This window comes from Brachyhypopomus gauderio, chromosome 6 (genome assembly GCF_052324685.1).
Source record: "Brachyhypopomus gauderio isolate BG-103 chromosome 6, BGAUD_0.2, whole genome shotgun sequence".
Lineage (NCBI taxonomy): Eukaryota > Metazoa > Chordata > Actinopteri > Gymnotiformes > Hypopomidae > Brachyhypopomus > Brachyhypopomus gauderio.
Genome location: NC_135216.1, coordinates 24,560,768 through 24,578,309, shown reverse-complemented (window position 1 = coordinate 24,578,309; position 17,542 = coordinate 24,560,768). Strand labels below are relative to the sequence as shown.

At 50.1% G+C, this 17,542-nt stretch overlaps 1 protein-coding gene across 5 annotated transcripts in view; it reads right to left on the bottom strand.

The window, feature by feature from the left end:
• Window positions 1-1,065: 1,065 nt before the first annotated feature.
• The window catches only part of LOC143517400 (focal adhesion kinase 1-like), a 35,338-nt gene continuing 18,861 nt past the window's right edge, over window positions 1,066-17,542 (bottom strand). For 2 of the 5 annotated variants that reach the window (XM_077009865.1, XM_077009863.1), the window contains exons 2-4: window positions 16,318-16,344; window positions 4,823-5,049; window positions 1,066-1,261 (exon numbers count right to left, since the gene is read on the bottom strand). In XM_077009865.1, the coding sequence (XP_076865980.1) occupies window positions 1,091-1,261; window positions 4,823-5,017 (366 nt within the window). In that variant the 5' untranslated portion in view covers window positions 5,018-5,049; window positions 16,318-16,344 and the 3' untranslated portion in view covers window positions 1,066-1,090. Of the gene's footprint in view, window positions 1,262-4,822; window positions 5,050-7,069; window positions 7,910-16,317; window positions 16,345-17,542 lie in introns of those variants that run through there. The other 3 variants (XM_077009862.1, XM_077009864.1, XM_077009866.1) reach the window with 3 other exon arrangements.

Below are 17,542 nucleotides of genomic sequence, written 5' to 3'. Positions count from 1 at the left end.
AGGGGTTCCCCGCTTCTCTCATACAGGCTGTACAGTGGCACCACTTTCGCCCCCCACCCCACCCACGAGGCCTTCGTCTTCACAGTCATCCTCTCCGAGGGCTTTAAGCGCACGATGAAGACCTAAACAGCAGCTGCTCCCCTGAACCAAGCCCTGAGGGACACATCCATGAAACAGCTATGAAACAGTCGGGGAGTGAAGAGACACTGCAGCCCCCCTCTGTTGTTTTCTGACCCCTGGAGCAGAGGGGCGGGGCAGGGGAGGGGTGTAGGGCTGGTGGGCGGAGCTTAAGACCAGTACAACAAGTGTGGCTTAGGAGAGCTGTAGTGGTGTATTGTGTGAAGTGGTTTAGAGACGGACACGTGGAAAACACCATCTGGGAGGCGACGGGTGGAGGATGGAACCACACACACACACACACACACACTCACACACACACTCACACACTCACACACTCACACAGGTCTCTCCCTAGGCACTGATTGCTAGAATGGCGGACAGTGAGGTCAACACACTATTTATTTGTCCGACTGCTTCACTGTATGAAGAACGCAGAAAAAACAAACAAACAAAAAAAAAACCCATCACACACACACACACACACACACACACACACACACACACACACACACACACACACACACATTTAGACATCTGTCATTTACAACTCTGTCGCAGTGCCACAACTACTGGGTGAATCTCCATGACAACAAGGGCTGACTGCAGACTGCTGCTCTGGGGGGGGGGGGGGGGGGGGGGGGGGGGGGGCATAAGACATGCTCACTCACTCACTGACCCGTCTCATTACACCATCTACAGCCAATACAACAGATTCTTCTGGAAGTCTCTTATGTCTTCGCAAATTTAATTGTGGAGATGAATTTGTATTTGAAAAGAAAAAAATTTGCAATCATTTATAAAAGCTCAAACATATATTTTGAGCACATTCATCACACTTTACATAAATATAGACACTCCCCTCACTGGCATTTGTGGTTTTTATACAAGGTTTCAGACAGCCTTTTGTGTGCGTGTGTGTGTGTGTGGTGTGTGTGTGTGTGTGTTGTGTTTGTGTGTATAACAGCATAGCTCACCTCCACTCATCCTGTGGCCGGTTCTGTTCATATTTCTCCCTCACGTGAGACACGCCCATGTCAGGGTGGAGCCAGTGGACCTCGCCTGATTGGACGTGGCTGAGACGCAGGCCAAAACAGGCCACGCATCTCACCTTGTGGATGTCCACGATCTTCTGAATGATCCCCTGAGGTGCAAGGACACAAGGGGCGGAGCATCAATCACGCTGGACCAATCAACACCCGGTTAGAACTGCACATTACCCATAAACCACTGCTTCACAAAACAGACATTCAGTATACTGTACACCTCCATGAAAAAAAAGCTCACTGACAGACACTGGACTCGCTCCATAAACTGAATGTAATAAGGACTGAGGGAGCTCCAGACCCGGCCCATTTAACTGAGAGGAACTGGCGCCGGCGAACTGCTGACAAAAGTGGTTGACATCACATTAGATGACATCACCCCTGCTGTGGAGATGAGGTCAGAGTCTGAAGGGGCCAGCGGGGTGTGCGACACCGTCGCTGTGATGAGGGCGGAGCAGTTGCCATGGCAGCCGTGCCGGCCCATGAGAGCGCGGCAATTGGACGGGATTAGGAGGAGGGAGGCTGTTCGGCCAGTCTGATCGAATCCTCGGCCGTCAGACTCGGGTCCAGTCCGAGTTCCCACACCGACCGCGTGCCCTGATCTGAGTGGACAGGAAGGGGACGCTAGCGAAGCCTTATTATTCACAGCCCAAAGAACATACCCAAAACTACGCAAGACAAAATTCATGCAAACTGCACTCACTTTACATCGATACTTTACATCCATGGCGATCTAGTCCAGAAACAGCTGCCTGATTCTCTTACAGAACCAACCTTAACTATTAAACTTTCATTAAAATGACTTAAGGTAACGAGACTGTGTCACATGAACAATAATCCTTTAGAAGCCGAAATCAAACAAAGATCACTTAGGCAAAGAGAGAAGCGCAAATGTGAAAAGAACCACTATAAACCTCTGATTCCAGGTATTAAACATGGCCGTGTCACGGTCTCTGTGTACACACTGAATTCAAGATTCAGTCTCTGCATTCTCACTGTATTTTCACCTAATAGCTGTAAAGATCTAAGCTTGTGTGTGTGTGTGTCCGCGCGCAGACAGGGTTACGCATTAAGCATTAGCCTTATTAGAAACTATTTCTTGTCTTTGAAGTGCAGAAAGACGTTTGTCTGCATTTCTGTGTGGTCTCCGTCGGGGTGGCTTCAGTTCAAGTCTTTGCGATTAGCTCAGTTTTCTGGGCACACACACACAGGACAGTGTTATCAAACTACGCCGTGCCGCACTCCAAAACGTCCTTCTGGATATTAGCAAGAGGGGCACCATGTTTGACTCGCACAGAACATATTTCATTAAACAATAATGGCTCGAAAACCAGTTTGTGGTACAGCTCAATTAACAGCAAAACAATTTTCCTCCAAATCATTAAACCCCATTTCAAAGCCATTACATTTTTTTTTTTTTTTTGTTTTGCCATATTTTATTGTCACTCATTCATAGGTAGTACATTACATGTATAGAATTTCAAGAAACATTTTCCTTCACATATATGCATGTGTCTATTTTTCCATAATGAAATAACATGTCTTTTCCTCTCTTTTCCCCACAGGAAGGATCGATGCACCAACAGGACCACCTCATCTGTTGACCTCTCCTTCTCCCTCCCAGCCCCATCAAACCCATCCCATATAGAAATACATGAAAGAATGCATAGTTAAACACATGAATGCATAAATAAATAAATACATGAATATGAATAAAAGAATGGCTAAAAACATGAACCAATAAAATCTGTTATTTAAAACATGCTGTTCTTGCCTTTTTTCCACACCAGAAACATTCTTCACCACTGCTCAAAGCCATTACATACTGCAGCTAGCGGACATCACACGGCGTCTGAACTACAGCACCCTTTGTGTGTGAACGTTCAGCATAAGCGGTCGTGTGGAGTTTCTCAATCGGGGACAAACAAAACCCAAACAAACCCAAAAGCTTAATTGCCTGCAAACATCCCTGCAGCTGATCAGACATTCAACCTGAATCAATAGAAAACGGCCAAACCGGGTGAAAACAATCACATGCCATCATTACACCAGCTTCGGCCATTATGACGATTTCTACAATGTCTGACTATGGCTCTTCAAAGGTGTTATTCACACCACTTAAAGTCCAAATATCCCTGAAGAGGTTTCGAAAGGAAAATGACCGGGTTAGACCCTTTGGTGACTAGTCAAACGACAGTCGAAAGGGTGAAGAGGGGTGGGCTTAAGTGGGGGTTACCATCACACAGAACACACACACACACACACACAGAACACACACACACAGAACACACACACACAGCCTAGTCAGTGCTGAATAGAGCTAATTAGGTCACCACGTTGTAGACCTGTTTGCTCTGGAACCCTGCCAGGCCTCCACATAAGACTAACCTCTCCACCAATCACCACACAGGCAGGCCCACTTTGGGATGGCCACGTCCTAGCAACCAGGCCCCTGTGTATCTAAACACATCCCACTCAGGCTGAAAGGAACCACAAACACACAGCAGCGGCTAACGGTGAACCAAAGCTAGCAGCTAGCGATAAAGCAGTCATTTGCATAATGCCAAGTGATTATCTACCTTCATTCGCCGTTCGAGATATTAGCATCGGCCTTAACCCGCCTACAGCGAAGGACCCAGAACAAGTTCATTTGCAGGCAGGTATTAATTTAACGATGTGGATTTTATCCGCGGAGTGCACAGGAGGCAGACAGGTCGCACGCAGACGGCGGGAGCCGCAGCTTGGGGTCACAGCTGCACGGGACGGGCGTGCCGAAGGTCAGAGGGCACATGGGCGGACATGCGAGAAGCCATCGGGGACTGGCTGGGGAAGAGGAAGATGATGTTTATCCGTCCGGCGGATGTGGACTCCACAAGCGCTCTGGCACTGCGGTCGATCAATAAGGCATCTGCTCGCAGCGAAAGGGAGGCCGGCTCGCTTTCTCCCGGCCAGGAAATGAGCAACTAATGAATTCGATACGTGGCATTCCCTGGAACGGCGGAGGAAACCATGACTTTCTGGGTGTGACTCAGCAAAAGACAGAGAGAGAGCTACATAAAGGGACGCAGCGATCGACCTGGAGGGAGAGCCGACCTACACGTGCACACACATGCACACGCTCGTGCACAGGCACACACACTCGTGCACAGGCACACACGCTCGTGCACAGGCACACACACTCGTGCACAGGCACACACGCTTGCACAACGATGCCTCCAATAACCAAACTCTGATGCCTCATCTGCTCACAGCTCGAGAACTGAGCTTTTAAAGCGTCTTCCTTGTTTATGTGGAGACAGAAATCCAGAGGTAAAAGGTGACTGCCGCTAAATGGAAAATGCTGCAGGTGACCGGGTGGGTTATTGACCACACTAAATCATCCAAGTGGACACCATTCTCCAATCGACAGCCTCCATAAACTCTTCCCTTTGTAGAAGATGGACAGAGACAATAACCAGAACCAAAGCAGTGAAAGTCAAAACATCATATATATCTGATGTGGGCGTAATAAAAAATATAATTAAATAATAAAAGTCCCCCCTGCCCAAAACTGCCAACATACCAACAGCAGCAGTATGTGCAGGTGCACTTCCACCAGTGCTGCTGCTAACCACGTTCACTCATCATCATCATCATCATCATCATCACCGAGCCCTTACCCTGACGTCGGTGCCGTCGCCGTGGCGGATGTTGCTGGACCACGTGCTGTGTTCGCTGTCACTCTCGAAGTGGTGGAAGACCTTGAGCACGCGGTCCGGGGCCCCGGGGGCCCGCTCTGGCCCGGCGCTCAGGCGAGACTTGGCCCCCCCGCCCAGGGCGTGGTTGAGGTTGGGGTCCAGGTACACCGTAGCCATGGCTTTGCCGTGCGCTAGGTGTCTGTCATATTCTGGGAAGACGAGGCGAAGAGAGGAAGCGGTTAGCACTCGGGCTCACTGTTCCTTCAGATGTTGTACACACTGTTGCTGACAGCAGTAAAGCAATTATAAAGCTCACAGTAACACAACACAAACTAATGTAGTCATTCATTCAAGCAATATTTCAAGGTTTCACCTCACCATGGCCTATTTCTCACTTTTATTTCAGCATCTTTCTGAGTGTTTGAATTATGGTGGATAGCAGTTACTGAGAAATGTGTGTGTGAAAAAGGTGTGAACATGAACCAGTTTCTCTCCAAACACCTCACAGATGGATGACTACAGTAATAACAAATAGTGACACAGCATTAGTTATAACACAAAGACATACATGAAGTCCACAAGAGTGAAACTGTCATTGAGAAGCCACTCCACTGTGATGGGCAGCACAGTATCTCAGACAGGACTGACATTTAGCTTATACAGAAGAACTTATTATCCATCTCAGATTGTGTTTATTTTCCATTCATATTTCGATTTTACTCCATTACTAATGTGGGAACTATGTTATAAGAAACCACAATTCGAGATCACGATTTACATTCAGAGAGTGTTCAAACAAATGCGAGCAGATCACAGCTGAGGTCATACGCAGGGCAGAGTCGCCAGGCTTTAAGGTCTTTGTCAAAGTTTGGCGACGCTGTGAACACTGAACACAGGCCAGCTCTGCTCGCTTTCAATTCACAGCCAAAGCAACGTTTCGCTCGCTAAGTGGCCGACGTGGCCTCGCATCGTGCAATCTCGGGAAAAACGAACACTGCTTTCTGGCGGCGTGTTTGAAACGGGACGGACAGAACCATCAGCAAAGAACACGCCACGCTCCAGAAGTCACACACTCTGGAAACATCTCCCGGTTACCATGGACCCCAAACCAGCGCAGCGTGTCAAAGTAGTGACTGAACCCGCAAGTCCACGCAAGTCCAGCCAGGCAGAACCCGGTGTTCACGCAAGTCCAGCCAGGCAGACATGAACCCAAAGCTCATCAAACTCTGCAGTGTGTTGTGGACTCATCAGCCAGTGGCTTGTTCACAGCAGACACACCGGGTGTGTGGAGCCGGCCCACCCCAACAGTCGGCCAGCTACAATCTACCCCCCCCACCCGACGGTCGGCCAGCTACGTCCCGAGAGGATCTCGCTCAAACAGCAACATTCCTGGCGGTCATCTGGGTCCCCAGCCACCCTGTTTATCTTCCTGTGTTATTAAAGGATAGATCAGATGTGCTTCCTCTGGCAAGGAACATAAACACACACACATACACACACACACACACACTATTGCAGTGAGACATCCCAGTGGATCAACTTTACTAAGCCGAAGCACTGGAAACAGGAGGGGTGGTGTACACAGGCTGGACTGATCAGCTAATTAGACCTCTCAGTGTGCTCGTTTCCACAGTCGGTGAGAACAGTTTGATCCTTACTAGCAATTCAACCACTATTCATTGTAATGATTACAACACACACTAAGTCAACAGCACTATCAGTTTCAGTAGAGGTGTAATATGGTTTAGCAATGACTGTTATGATTTTGTTGTGATGACTGATACCTTTATGAGCACATGATACAAAGAAATTACACTGAATGCCCAAACATAACGTGTGTACTGTAACTGACTGCTGTAATAAATGTTCAAAATGGAAAGATTGTAAAACACAAGAAACATCAGAGCACACACACACACACACAATCAAAGCTTCAGACTGTTATTATCAGCCCAGATCCACTATAGCCCACCACACCCAGCACGGTCCAGAAAAACTCTCAGACATCCAGTCCAGCACACAGAACCTGCATCGAATTTAAAAGTCCCGTCACTTCTATTCATAACCAGCCAAATAACAACCCACTACACGTCAAACTTGACAGCTGTCAAATGAAATCTTAAACCATCATATGTAAATGCAGAAAAAAAAACCCACCCACCCAGACACAACGTAACAGCAAACGGTCACTCAAAGCAGCTTAGATCTGTGGACGGCGAGCAGTCCTACCTCGGAGCACGAAGGGCCAGCAGCGACACACCACAGCGGACTGGCGCGGAGACAGACCCCCATAGCCGTCCGCGAGCATCACAGAGGGGGAGATGGCGGGGAAGGAGTCCCCCCCCCCACACCCGCGCACGCGCCTGCCGCTGCTCCAGCTACACACGACTGCCGAGCCTCCGCTAGTGCTCACGGGGCTCTTCCGCTGTGATCCACAAAGGCGCGCGCACGCACGCGCACACTGGCATGCCGATCCGCACACGTCGATCCGCACACGTCGGTGCGTGAGTCACGAGAACGAGCCTAAACAGCGCGCGGACGTTCAGTGGGCTCGTCCGTGTCTCACCGAGACACACCGGGGGTGCTCCGTCTGTGTGGACGCGGCTCCACCTTCGCTCTAGGTGGGTGGAGGCGTAAACACGGCAGACATCCTCAACTATTACCACACACTTCAGCCCTTCCGCTGCTGGGGTGGGATTAAGAAGTTAAATTAACCCGTTTCGTGCTAATAACAACGACACTGACAAAAAAAACGAACAAAAAACGATTTATTCTTCCTAGCGAATCTCAAACATTGCAAAAAAAAATATCAAACAAGATGCGACATTCGACATCGCGGGTATGAAGAAAACGAAGCCGACAGATATAATCACTGTAATAGTAATAATCCTGAGGAAATCACAGGGATGTAACAAACAGCGACTCCACCGAGATATACACACACACAATCGGACGTTTCCCCCGGACCTCCTGTGCCAAACGGAACGGTTCACATGTTCAACTCGCTTTAATGTTTTAAACTCGGTCCATTGTACAGTCAAACTCGCAAAACACACCAGTCCGTTTGAAATCCTACTTGCCAGGCGGCTCGTTTTTAGAGGCTCACTCCCTACTCTCCGGTGTTATGAAAACAGTCCCCAACTTCAGACAAAAGAGTTATTAATATCCCAGACACGCTCCCAGTGTGAGGCAGGAAACCCGGACAATGCGGCGGGAGCGGAACCTTCTCCCCCTGGACGGCCCGGTGTGGGAGGCGGATGAGCTGCCCTTTAACTCCAGCGAAATCAACACCACCCCAGGATCAAGACTTGTACACGTTGTTATCAAACACTGACATTTAAAACCTAAACTCTCAAAAAAAAATGCCGATGGCCTAATGTTGTAATGAGATTAATAAGCGAGTTTGATAGTCTTGCGTGTCAAACGCACTGAATTAAAGAAATAGAAGGTCGTAAGATGAACAGATATGTCTAGCTGACGTGTGCAAAAAGAAAAAGCTGAGAAAAGATGGTTCTTCTCGGAACAATGCGCTGTCATTCCGCCAAACAGACCGTTCTCCCCCCCCCAGAGGAGACTCGTGCTCCTGGGGGGGTCCAGGAGAGTCGGACCACGCTGGTCTGCGTACAGCACGTGGGTGGAGGTCCAGACTTGTGACGGAGCACGCGGAGAGGAGAGCCAGCCATAAGAGCACTGGCGAGTCCGACAGGAGACAGAAAAGAGAAACTAACGGTGTCCTCTGAGACACCCTCACAGATATGCCATCAGGCAACGGGCCTGTGGGATGAGGTGTTATTAACTGCATCAGTAACAGCAGCTCCCCTCCCAGCCGTAGCCTCGAGTGCTGCAAAAGAAACAACGGCACTGGCCTCAGATCTGTAAGAGGGGAAGTGTCACTAAACCAGCACTACAGCCTCAGCCTGCTGTCCAGAGGTGGATTAGGTCTGTTCAAATGACCATCAACAGAAATGGTTTGGCAGGGGGGAGACAGATTGGCTCATTTTTGTTTGCGAGTCCAGACCAATACTCTGGAGGCCAAGCGTCAAACTTACAAATGTATTTAAATCAGGGAGGGCCTGACACAAGCAAAACACAAGCAAGGCCAAGCCAGCTTGGCCAACACACACACACAAAACACAGAAACCCACTCAGCTATGATGGGTGTGGGCACAGCCACATTGCAAATGCCCTGAACTGATGAACGTTGCAAAAGCACTTCAGGCTTCAGACGTCCAAACACACGAGAGCCTCATACTTTACGCTCACCACATCAGCCCAACGAAGACACGCCCCCTTCACATTCTAACTTAACATAAGGCGGAACAGCAAATTCAGCTCATCTACTGCACCATCAGGCCCTCTGGGCAGGCTTATCTCAACAGGAAAGAGGGCGGGTGCCTCTGCCCACTTCTCCCCATGGACCGCCCTGGCCCCCACCAGGAATCCTAAACATGCCCCCGTACCTTACAATGTTTAAGAAGGTTTCAGTAGTACACTTCCGATGTATTCCTGAAAGGAAAGAGTGATTCTCTAAAGCGCCGCGGTCGGAATGAAGATGTTGTAGGTAGTATAGATCAAGGTGAGAGGAATCAGAAATACAGACAGCACGAATGCACAATGAGGAAGTCTGTTTACAGTCAGGCTTGCTGGAAAGGGCGACGACAGTTCAAGTGATTAAAATCGTGTGGTTTTTCTCTTTGCATTGGCCAGGGTGAAACTGTGGTTTACTCACTCTTCATCAACAAGACAAACCACATCGTTAATCCTGAAATTATCGAGCAGCGCAACATTAGATTTGGTGAAGTAAAGTGTCGGGTTATGTGAAATGCACTGTTAGAGGGGACATGCCTCTAGAGTCTCCATGAGAATGGAATGTTGATACACTGTGAATACCGCAAAGATCGCTGTAGTCACATCACCAGATCCGCTGGCATTAGACTAAATCACACCATAGCTTCTCCCTCCAAATAATCTGCCTTCAAATGAGCAGTGGCTTCCCAAACCCAAACAAAACTGCTATATGAAAACACGAGGCATAATGATATTTATGTACTTATGATCCCACCCAATATTATCAGCAGGAAATCATCAAATTACTGTCAGTTTGCCAGAACCAATACGCGCCATGCTTTATACGCATGTCAATCAGAGCTTTCTTAGCCCTGTATACGCCCGACAGAGGCAGGGTGTCAGCGGGCGTTCATGCCAACAGGCAGGGCGTTAGTGGCCGAGCGCAGAGAGACGGCCTGTGCTTCAGGGGACATTCCCAGTGATCTCACGCTGTATAATCACACCACTGTATTTTAAAGCCTTCATGCCAAGCTACCTAATCTAAGTGTTTGTTGGCACACAACACAGACATGCCTAATATGAGAAGTCCTTAAAGCATCGTTAATGCATTGTTGAACAGGAACAATGTGTTAACACAGAATGAAGGCCTTAGACTCCTATTACAGAGCAGAGGCAGAATGCATCAATCAATACCAATTAGAACACACACCATACACCCTCATTGTTTGTGTTCGTATCTCTGTGATGCGGCAGCGCGCGCACACACACACACACAGACTTTCGGATTCTCACCACAGACTTGGTCATTGAAAGTGTGCACGCCTGGACAAAGGCACATGAAGCAATGGCCGTATGAGCTGTTGAGATTGATGAGCCCTGAGCCAGGTGCACACGGGACAGCTGCTCAGCTAAAGGCCACACACACACACACACACACACACACACACACACACACACACACACACACACACACACACACACACACACACACACACACACACACACACACACACACACACACACACATTCCTATCATCCATTAGGGTTTTAGTATCCCTGCTTTAGTCCCCCGTTACTGAACGTGCAGGAGAACATCGAGGACCTCCTGCACCTCCACCTCCACCTCCACGGACGAGGAACATCACGCACACGAGAAGTGGGAACCCTCCACCGCAGACGCACCGTCACCGGCAGCAACATGGCAGAAGACGAGAACAAGAAGAGGGAAAAGAGGAGAAGCCCAAAGGAGAGGTGGTAGAGGAGTACCTCTGGCCCAGCACACAGTGAACGGGCCACAGCCGCTCCTCTCCCTGCTCCTCCACCAGGCTGCCGAGGAGGCCGGCCGGCAGCCTCCGCTCTGGGGAGCCCTCGTGGGGGACATGGCCTGCCTCCCCCTGGTCCTCCAGCCAGGCGGCACCAGGACCCAGACGGGCCACTCACACCACCACCGCCGGAGGCTTCCGAGCCTGGTGTTGCATCGGCAGATCTGGCGAGGTCCTGTCCGGTCCGGGCTGGTCCTGTCTGGTCCAGGCAGGTCCAAGCTGGGCTCTGCAGAGCCGCGGAGCGGTGTGGGCCCTTGCTGAGAACCTGTCACGGGCCAGTAGAAAATCTGGGCCGGCCTGTGATGCCCGGCAACCAGAACTGTTGAGAAGTGGCCTCTTAGTAAGAGCAAGAGGCCATAGAGTCCTTACAGTGTGTGTGTGTGTGTGTGTGTGTGTGTGTGTGTGTGTGTGTGTGTGTGTCTAAAAGATGGATTCAGAGCGGAGACAAAAGTATTAAAGGATGAAGGAAAAAAAAAAAACAAATGTGGAAAGACCAAGAACGCTTGTTCCACAGAGAGAGTAAGAGATGGAGAGAGAGATGGAGAGAGAGAGAGAATTAGCCTCTGTATTCCACTGCTTCCCCAAGCCAACTGCCAGGAAAAGGGGAGGACCAAGAGGAGGGGCCAGGGGAGGTCAGCAGAATCTCATTAATATGCAAATTGCCCTTCTCTCCCCATTGAAGCCAACCCACTGCTGTTTACCCAAGAAAACCAGGCCGCAAATCAGACCTGACCCTGCGCGTGGCCTCAGAGTTTGACCTCTGACCCCCTCACAACTGTCTGCTTTCACATCTCATCATGCCCGAAGAACATGAGGCATATTTATACAACAATCCAGGCCACGCCCATCGAGCTCCTCTATTCTCGTTACCCAGCGCAAAAATATGTAGCCTAATCTAAATGATCATGCTGCATGTGGTACAGTAATTAACACAATACTGGCACGACAAAATGCAGCCTCAAGAGTGCTGAAGACAGCAGGATCGATGGAGTGGAACAACAGAGGGAAACCGAACACATTCAGCCAATAAAAAAAATATTCTTCATGATTCTGTTTGGAGATGGACGTACTGCCAAAACTACGAAGCATTTACAAAGCAGGACTCCCGTGTGTGAATGCATTCACAAAGGAGAATGTGGCGTGTGTGTGTGTGTGTGTGTCTGATCCCCAGCAGTGGGGGGGTGGAGGGTGGACCACAATAGAAAACCAATCCCTGCGTTTATCATTGAGGGGATCTCCCAGCGCCTGACGTCCAATCAGGAGGCACACGGGGGCCACGAGCAGCTGTTTGAAGCCCACATCCCTGCCAGCCAGAGATAGTGAGACCCCCCCCCCCCCCCCACCCCCCACCCATGCAGAGGCCATGACAGCGTCTGAAATGGATCCTCTTCTACAGCGTGGAGTGCCACAGAAACACTCTGGTCCCAAATGCACTCGGTGGACATGTTATGATGTGTTAAGGGGAATATCTAAGCTAGTTTTGGCCAACCCACCTTATTCTCTTCTTTGAAACAGTTTTTACCCACTTTGGAGCACGTCTTAACGGACGACCCAGTTGAAAGGCAACGGTTCGTTTTGCGAGAGACCTGGGGCCGAGCGGCTGTTCCCAACACCGAGCGCACACAACGCCGGTCCTGCTGAAGACAGCGGTGGTGGTGAGAGGACAGAGATGAGGAAGAGGAGGACGATGGGCCTTCTTCACAACAGACATTCATGCTGACAGTGGGGTAAAGATCTCCCCACACAAAGACCCAACACAAAGGCAGAACGGGGGGTGGGAACACGAGCCGCTTCGCCTCCAGTCCACCCCCTCACACACACACACACACACACACACACACACACACACACACACACACACACACACACACACACACACACACACACGGCTTTCAGCACCACGAGCTCACTGCTGGGGCTGGCGCACCCCCACATATGCCCATGTGATTTACCCGTGTGTGAGGTCGTCAGACACTGGGGGCTGAGGTCCCCCTATAAAAACAAAGAAAAGGGCTCTTGCTGCCCTCAGAGGGGACATTAACCCTCAGGACGCCAGCTGCACCTCAGACTGTGCCCGTCAACCACCGAACAGAAAGACGCGCCCGGTGGCGTCACACACAAGCGGAATCTGAAGGAAGTGCCAACGGAGGACGTGTGGAGGCCGTCGACAGTTGTTGCAAGTTGGCCACAGCGGGGACGACCGTGTCCAGAGAACCATGGTGCCACCTTCTGGTTTTGGAGAGGGGGGGGGGGGGGGTTGCTGGAGCATTCACCCCACCTCCTCTTTTCCTCTCAGCCATGAAGGCCATTGGCAATCCTCATCTGCTCTTCCTCAACCTCCCTTTGGGTAACCGGAGTAGAGAGATCGAGATTGGGGGGGTGGGGGGGTAGGTGCTTGGCGGCGCTATGGAGAGCGTCCAAATAAAGGTGTTCACGATCTAGTTATCTCTGATTTAATGACTCATTTACATTAAACTCTGCTACCTCTTTAGAGATCTTAATGAGCATCCCCTACGGTAACGATCTCAGCGCATCTTCTGGTGAGCGCAATTAACACGCAGTAACGTGGAGCTCGAACAGCACTACCTAACGCACGAGCAGGCATCGTTACTCTAACGAGCTTTCAGACAGAGTAGTCCTGCGCATGTCAGAGGGTATCTAGCATATCTGGCGCATCACTAATGATCTCTATAAGTCGAAAAGGGCCTGGGGTTTTCTGAATGAGTAACGACAATGCATACACAAATGGTGCATATATATATATATATATTATATATATATATATATATATATATATATATATATAATCCTCTCCTCGCGCAAGCTGTGAACTCTAATTACTCAGCCACATACAGGCTTAAAGAAAGCGCCTCGTTAAACGTGACAATTCTGACTAATTAGCGGAGGCTAGCAGCTTTATCGTGAGAGTAATAACACTTCATTAGACTTCGGGAGCACTACGACGGTGGGGCTACATATCCGGTGAGCGTATCGCAGGCACTTTCTTCCTCCCTAGTAAGCGTCACAATGAACCATAACAACACAGACAAGTAAGAAGCAAAAGACGAACAGGCAGCAGGTTATTAGTACAGATCTCGGTCGAGGAACCTGTGTCAGTTTCAAACGGTCAATAGTCAAAACACACACATGTTCTTGTAATAGATTGTGCTACTCAGGACAAATCGTAGCGATGCTGCAACGAATATACAGAATATATACTGCTTCTTATACTGAATTATGTCACTGGGGCCCTTAGAGAGAATGACATCACCATGTATCCCGGCAGCTTAACCGATGAGCTCAGAATTAATGTCGTGGCGACAGTTGCCATGGGAAATGCCATGGCAATTAACCGTGCGTTCATTGCAAGCAACAATCACGGTTCACCTCCGTCAGCGTGCTGACCGACATCGCTGCACGAGCGTGCTCACGTGGACAGGCGCACGCGGACATGCTACGCTTGCTTCCTGCGCACTTTTACAAAAATGCAAATGGAGGTCTGACCCTGCAAACACTCCGCTGGGGACTGTGTGGTGGAAAATCTCAGGAACACACGCACACACACGCACACGAACACACACACGCACATGCACACACACACGCACACGCACATGCACACACACACACACACACACACACACACACACACACAGCCAAAAGCATTCATTCCTCATGTTTCAGTGCTGAAAAGCTATATACATGGACACACTTCGTCCTAACAGACTGTCCCCACCCAACAGATTGTCTTACAGCCAAATATAGACAAAGACACTGCGGTTTACAGTTCGCTTCACCCTCGTAACTTGGACACGGAGAGACGCCGGTCCGTATGTTCCCTCCCCGTCACACTCGCCTCACACCCCCCTTCACTCCACATCCCCCTCACACTCTCCTCACACCCCCCTTCACTCCACATCCCCGTCACACCCCCCCTCACACTCTCCTCACACCCCCCCTCACTCCACATCCCCCTCACACTCTCCTCACACCCCCCTTCACTCCACATCCCCGTCACACCCCCCCTCACACTCTCCTCACACCCCCCTTCACTCCACATCCCCGTCACACCCCCCCTCACACTCTCCTCACACCCCCCTTCACTCCACATCCCCCTCACACTCTCCTCACACCCCCCTTCACTCCACATCCCCGTCACACCCCCCCTCACACTCTCCTCACACCCCCCCTCACTCCACATCCCCCTCACACTCTCCTCACACCCCCCTTCACTCCACATCCCCGTCACACCCCCCCTCACACTCTCCTCACACCCCCCTTCACTCCACATCCCCGTCACACCCCCCCTCACACTCTCCTCACACCCCCCTTCACTCCACATCCCCCTCACACTCTCCTCACACCCCCCTTCACTCCACATCCCCCTCACACTCTCCTCACACCCCCCTTCACTCCACATCCCCGTCACACCCCCCCTCACACTCTCCTCACACCCCCCTTCACTCCACATCCCCGTCACACCCCCCCTCACACTCTCCTCACACCCCCCTTCACTCCACATCCCCGTCACACCCCCCCTCACACTCTCCTCACACCCCCCTTCACTCCACATCCCCCTCACACTCTCCTCACACCCCCCTTCACTCCACATCCCCGTCACACCCCCTCACACCACACTTCACTTGTGGGGCAGTTGTGGCGGAGAAGCTTAACCTCACCCCCCCCCCCCCCCCCAAAAAAAAAAATTAGATTGCGTAATAAATCAGGTAAGAAGGGGGCAGCGTTTCAGACAGACCTTCCTAACGACCCCCGTGTCCATCCACACCAGCAACCCGCTATGCATTTTTAATGCCATTTTCATGTGCTGCGACACTGATGTGCACCAGTGGAACAAGGAAACACACACACACACACACACACGTGCTGATATACCGCATGCCCCCCCCCCACCACACACACAGATATTGAATAAGCAGACATCTCCCCACTGTACACGCGTCACTGAGCCAGTACCCTTCTCTAGTCCAGGCACACACAGTGAGCCCACATGTCTGGATCTGACTGCAGTGACGGGGACTGTGGCCAGAACCAACCGCCACTATAAGGAGGTTTGTGGGCCAGACGGGTGATTTTCCTGTGAGACTGATGAAGGCTTCTGTACAGGCCGCTGTCATATCACAAACAACTCCTCCACAATTCCACCTTTGCATGATGTATATGCTGCTTTGGCAAAATATTATCTACAAAGACACATCACGACTTTATTAAAGGAAAAAGCCTATTGAGTGATTTTGACTGATAACCTACTCAGAATGACTAAAAAAGGCTAACAGTCCCAATAAGTATGTATTTCTGATAAGACTGTTTGCCATAAGACCTGTGGATGAGTTTTAAAAGAAAGCCACTCACCTGTGTAATAGGAAATCCTTGAAATGTCTGTGAAAAAAGGGAGAGAGTGAGGGAGGGAGGGAGAGAGAGAGAGAGAGAGAGAGAGAGAGAGAGAGAGAGAGAGGTCAGATTGGTCATCATTTTAGCACATTTGCCCAAGCACAGTGGGCAGCATGTGGTTTTGTGGGTCAGCCACAATTCTAGAGGGACGGCTGATGGCCAGGCTGGCCTGGAGACACAGCGCCCCCTGCCTGCCGCAGCACATATCTGGGACAACTGCTTCCTTCCTCATTAATCATTCCATGAATCCAATAATGCAAAACACACCGATATCCCGCATGAAAACCAGATAATGCAGACATCTTTAATCAGCAGCATGCAGTCAATCACCATGATATAAATAAAAACAGGTGTTGGAATAGCAGTCCCTGTGAGGATAGTTTGGGAATACGGTACTGGGCAGTGTGTCACGTTGAGGGGCGCGGCTGTGTGGCAGGCCCCGCCCCCTCCCATCGAGGGGAGTGGCTGTGCGGCGCATCGGGTCCTAGCAGCTTAAAGCTGGGCTTAAAGTGAACCAGGATGTGCCAGAACCAGGAAGAGGCTCGCACACAGGAACTGGGTTTACACGGAAAAGACACGGCAGTGCACGCCATCGAGAGTGCACTCCCAGCCCCACGCCAAAGAGTAACAGTGGTCCCCTCCGTGTGTGTGTGTGTGTGTGTGTGTGTGTGTGTGTGTGAGGGGGGGGGAGTCGGAGAGAGAAGAATGAGCAGATTAATAACCCAAAGAGTTTGTGAAGGGGTCCCTATTACATCCAGATGACTCTGGTATCAAACCACCAGTGTTCTTAAGTTCAGTCCCTAGATTTGCTGACTCCACTCCAGATGTGTAATGACTTAAGATTGTGCATAACACAACCCAGATTTACTCTGTACCTCTCAAAAAGCTTTTATTAATTAGTTACGATAAGGTACATCTTCAATGTCCAATGTTATTATACACGGGAGGGAAAAAAATGGATCTTTCTCTTTCCTGTGTGTTCAGTGTTGTTTGTCTGCAGCAGTTACTAGCAATGTACATGTGTTGAGAACACACCCTTAAACAAACACGGTGTCAGTGGGCTATGATTCACAAAGCCAGAACTCACCATCCACCTAATAACAGCACAAGCCATTTTGATACAAATTCCGGAAGAGCCGACACAATATTATATTATCTGTTAGCGAACACAGTACGTCACGTCTCG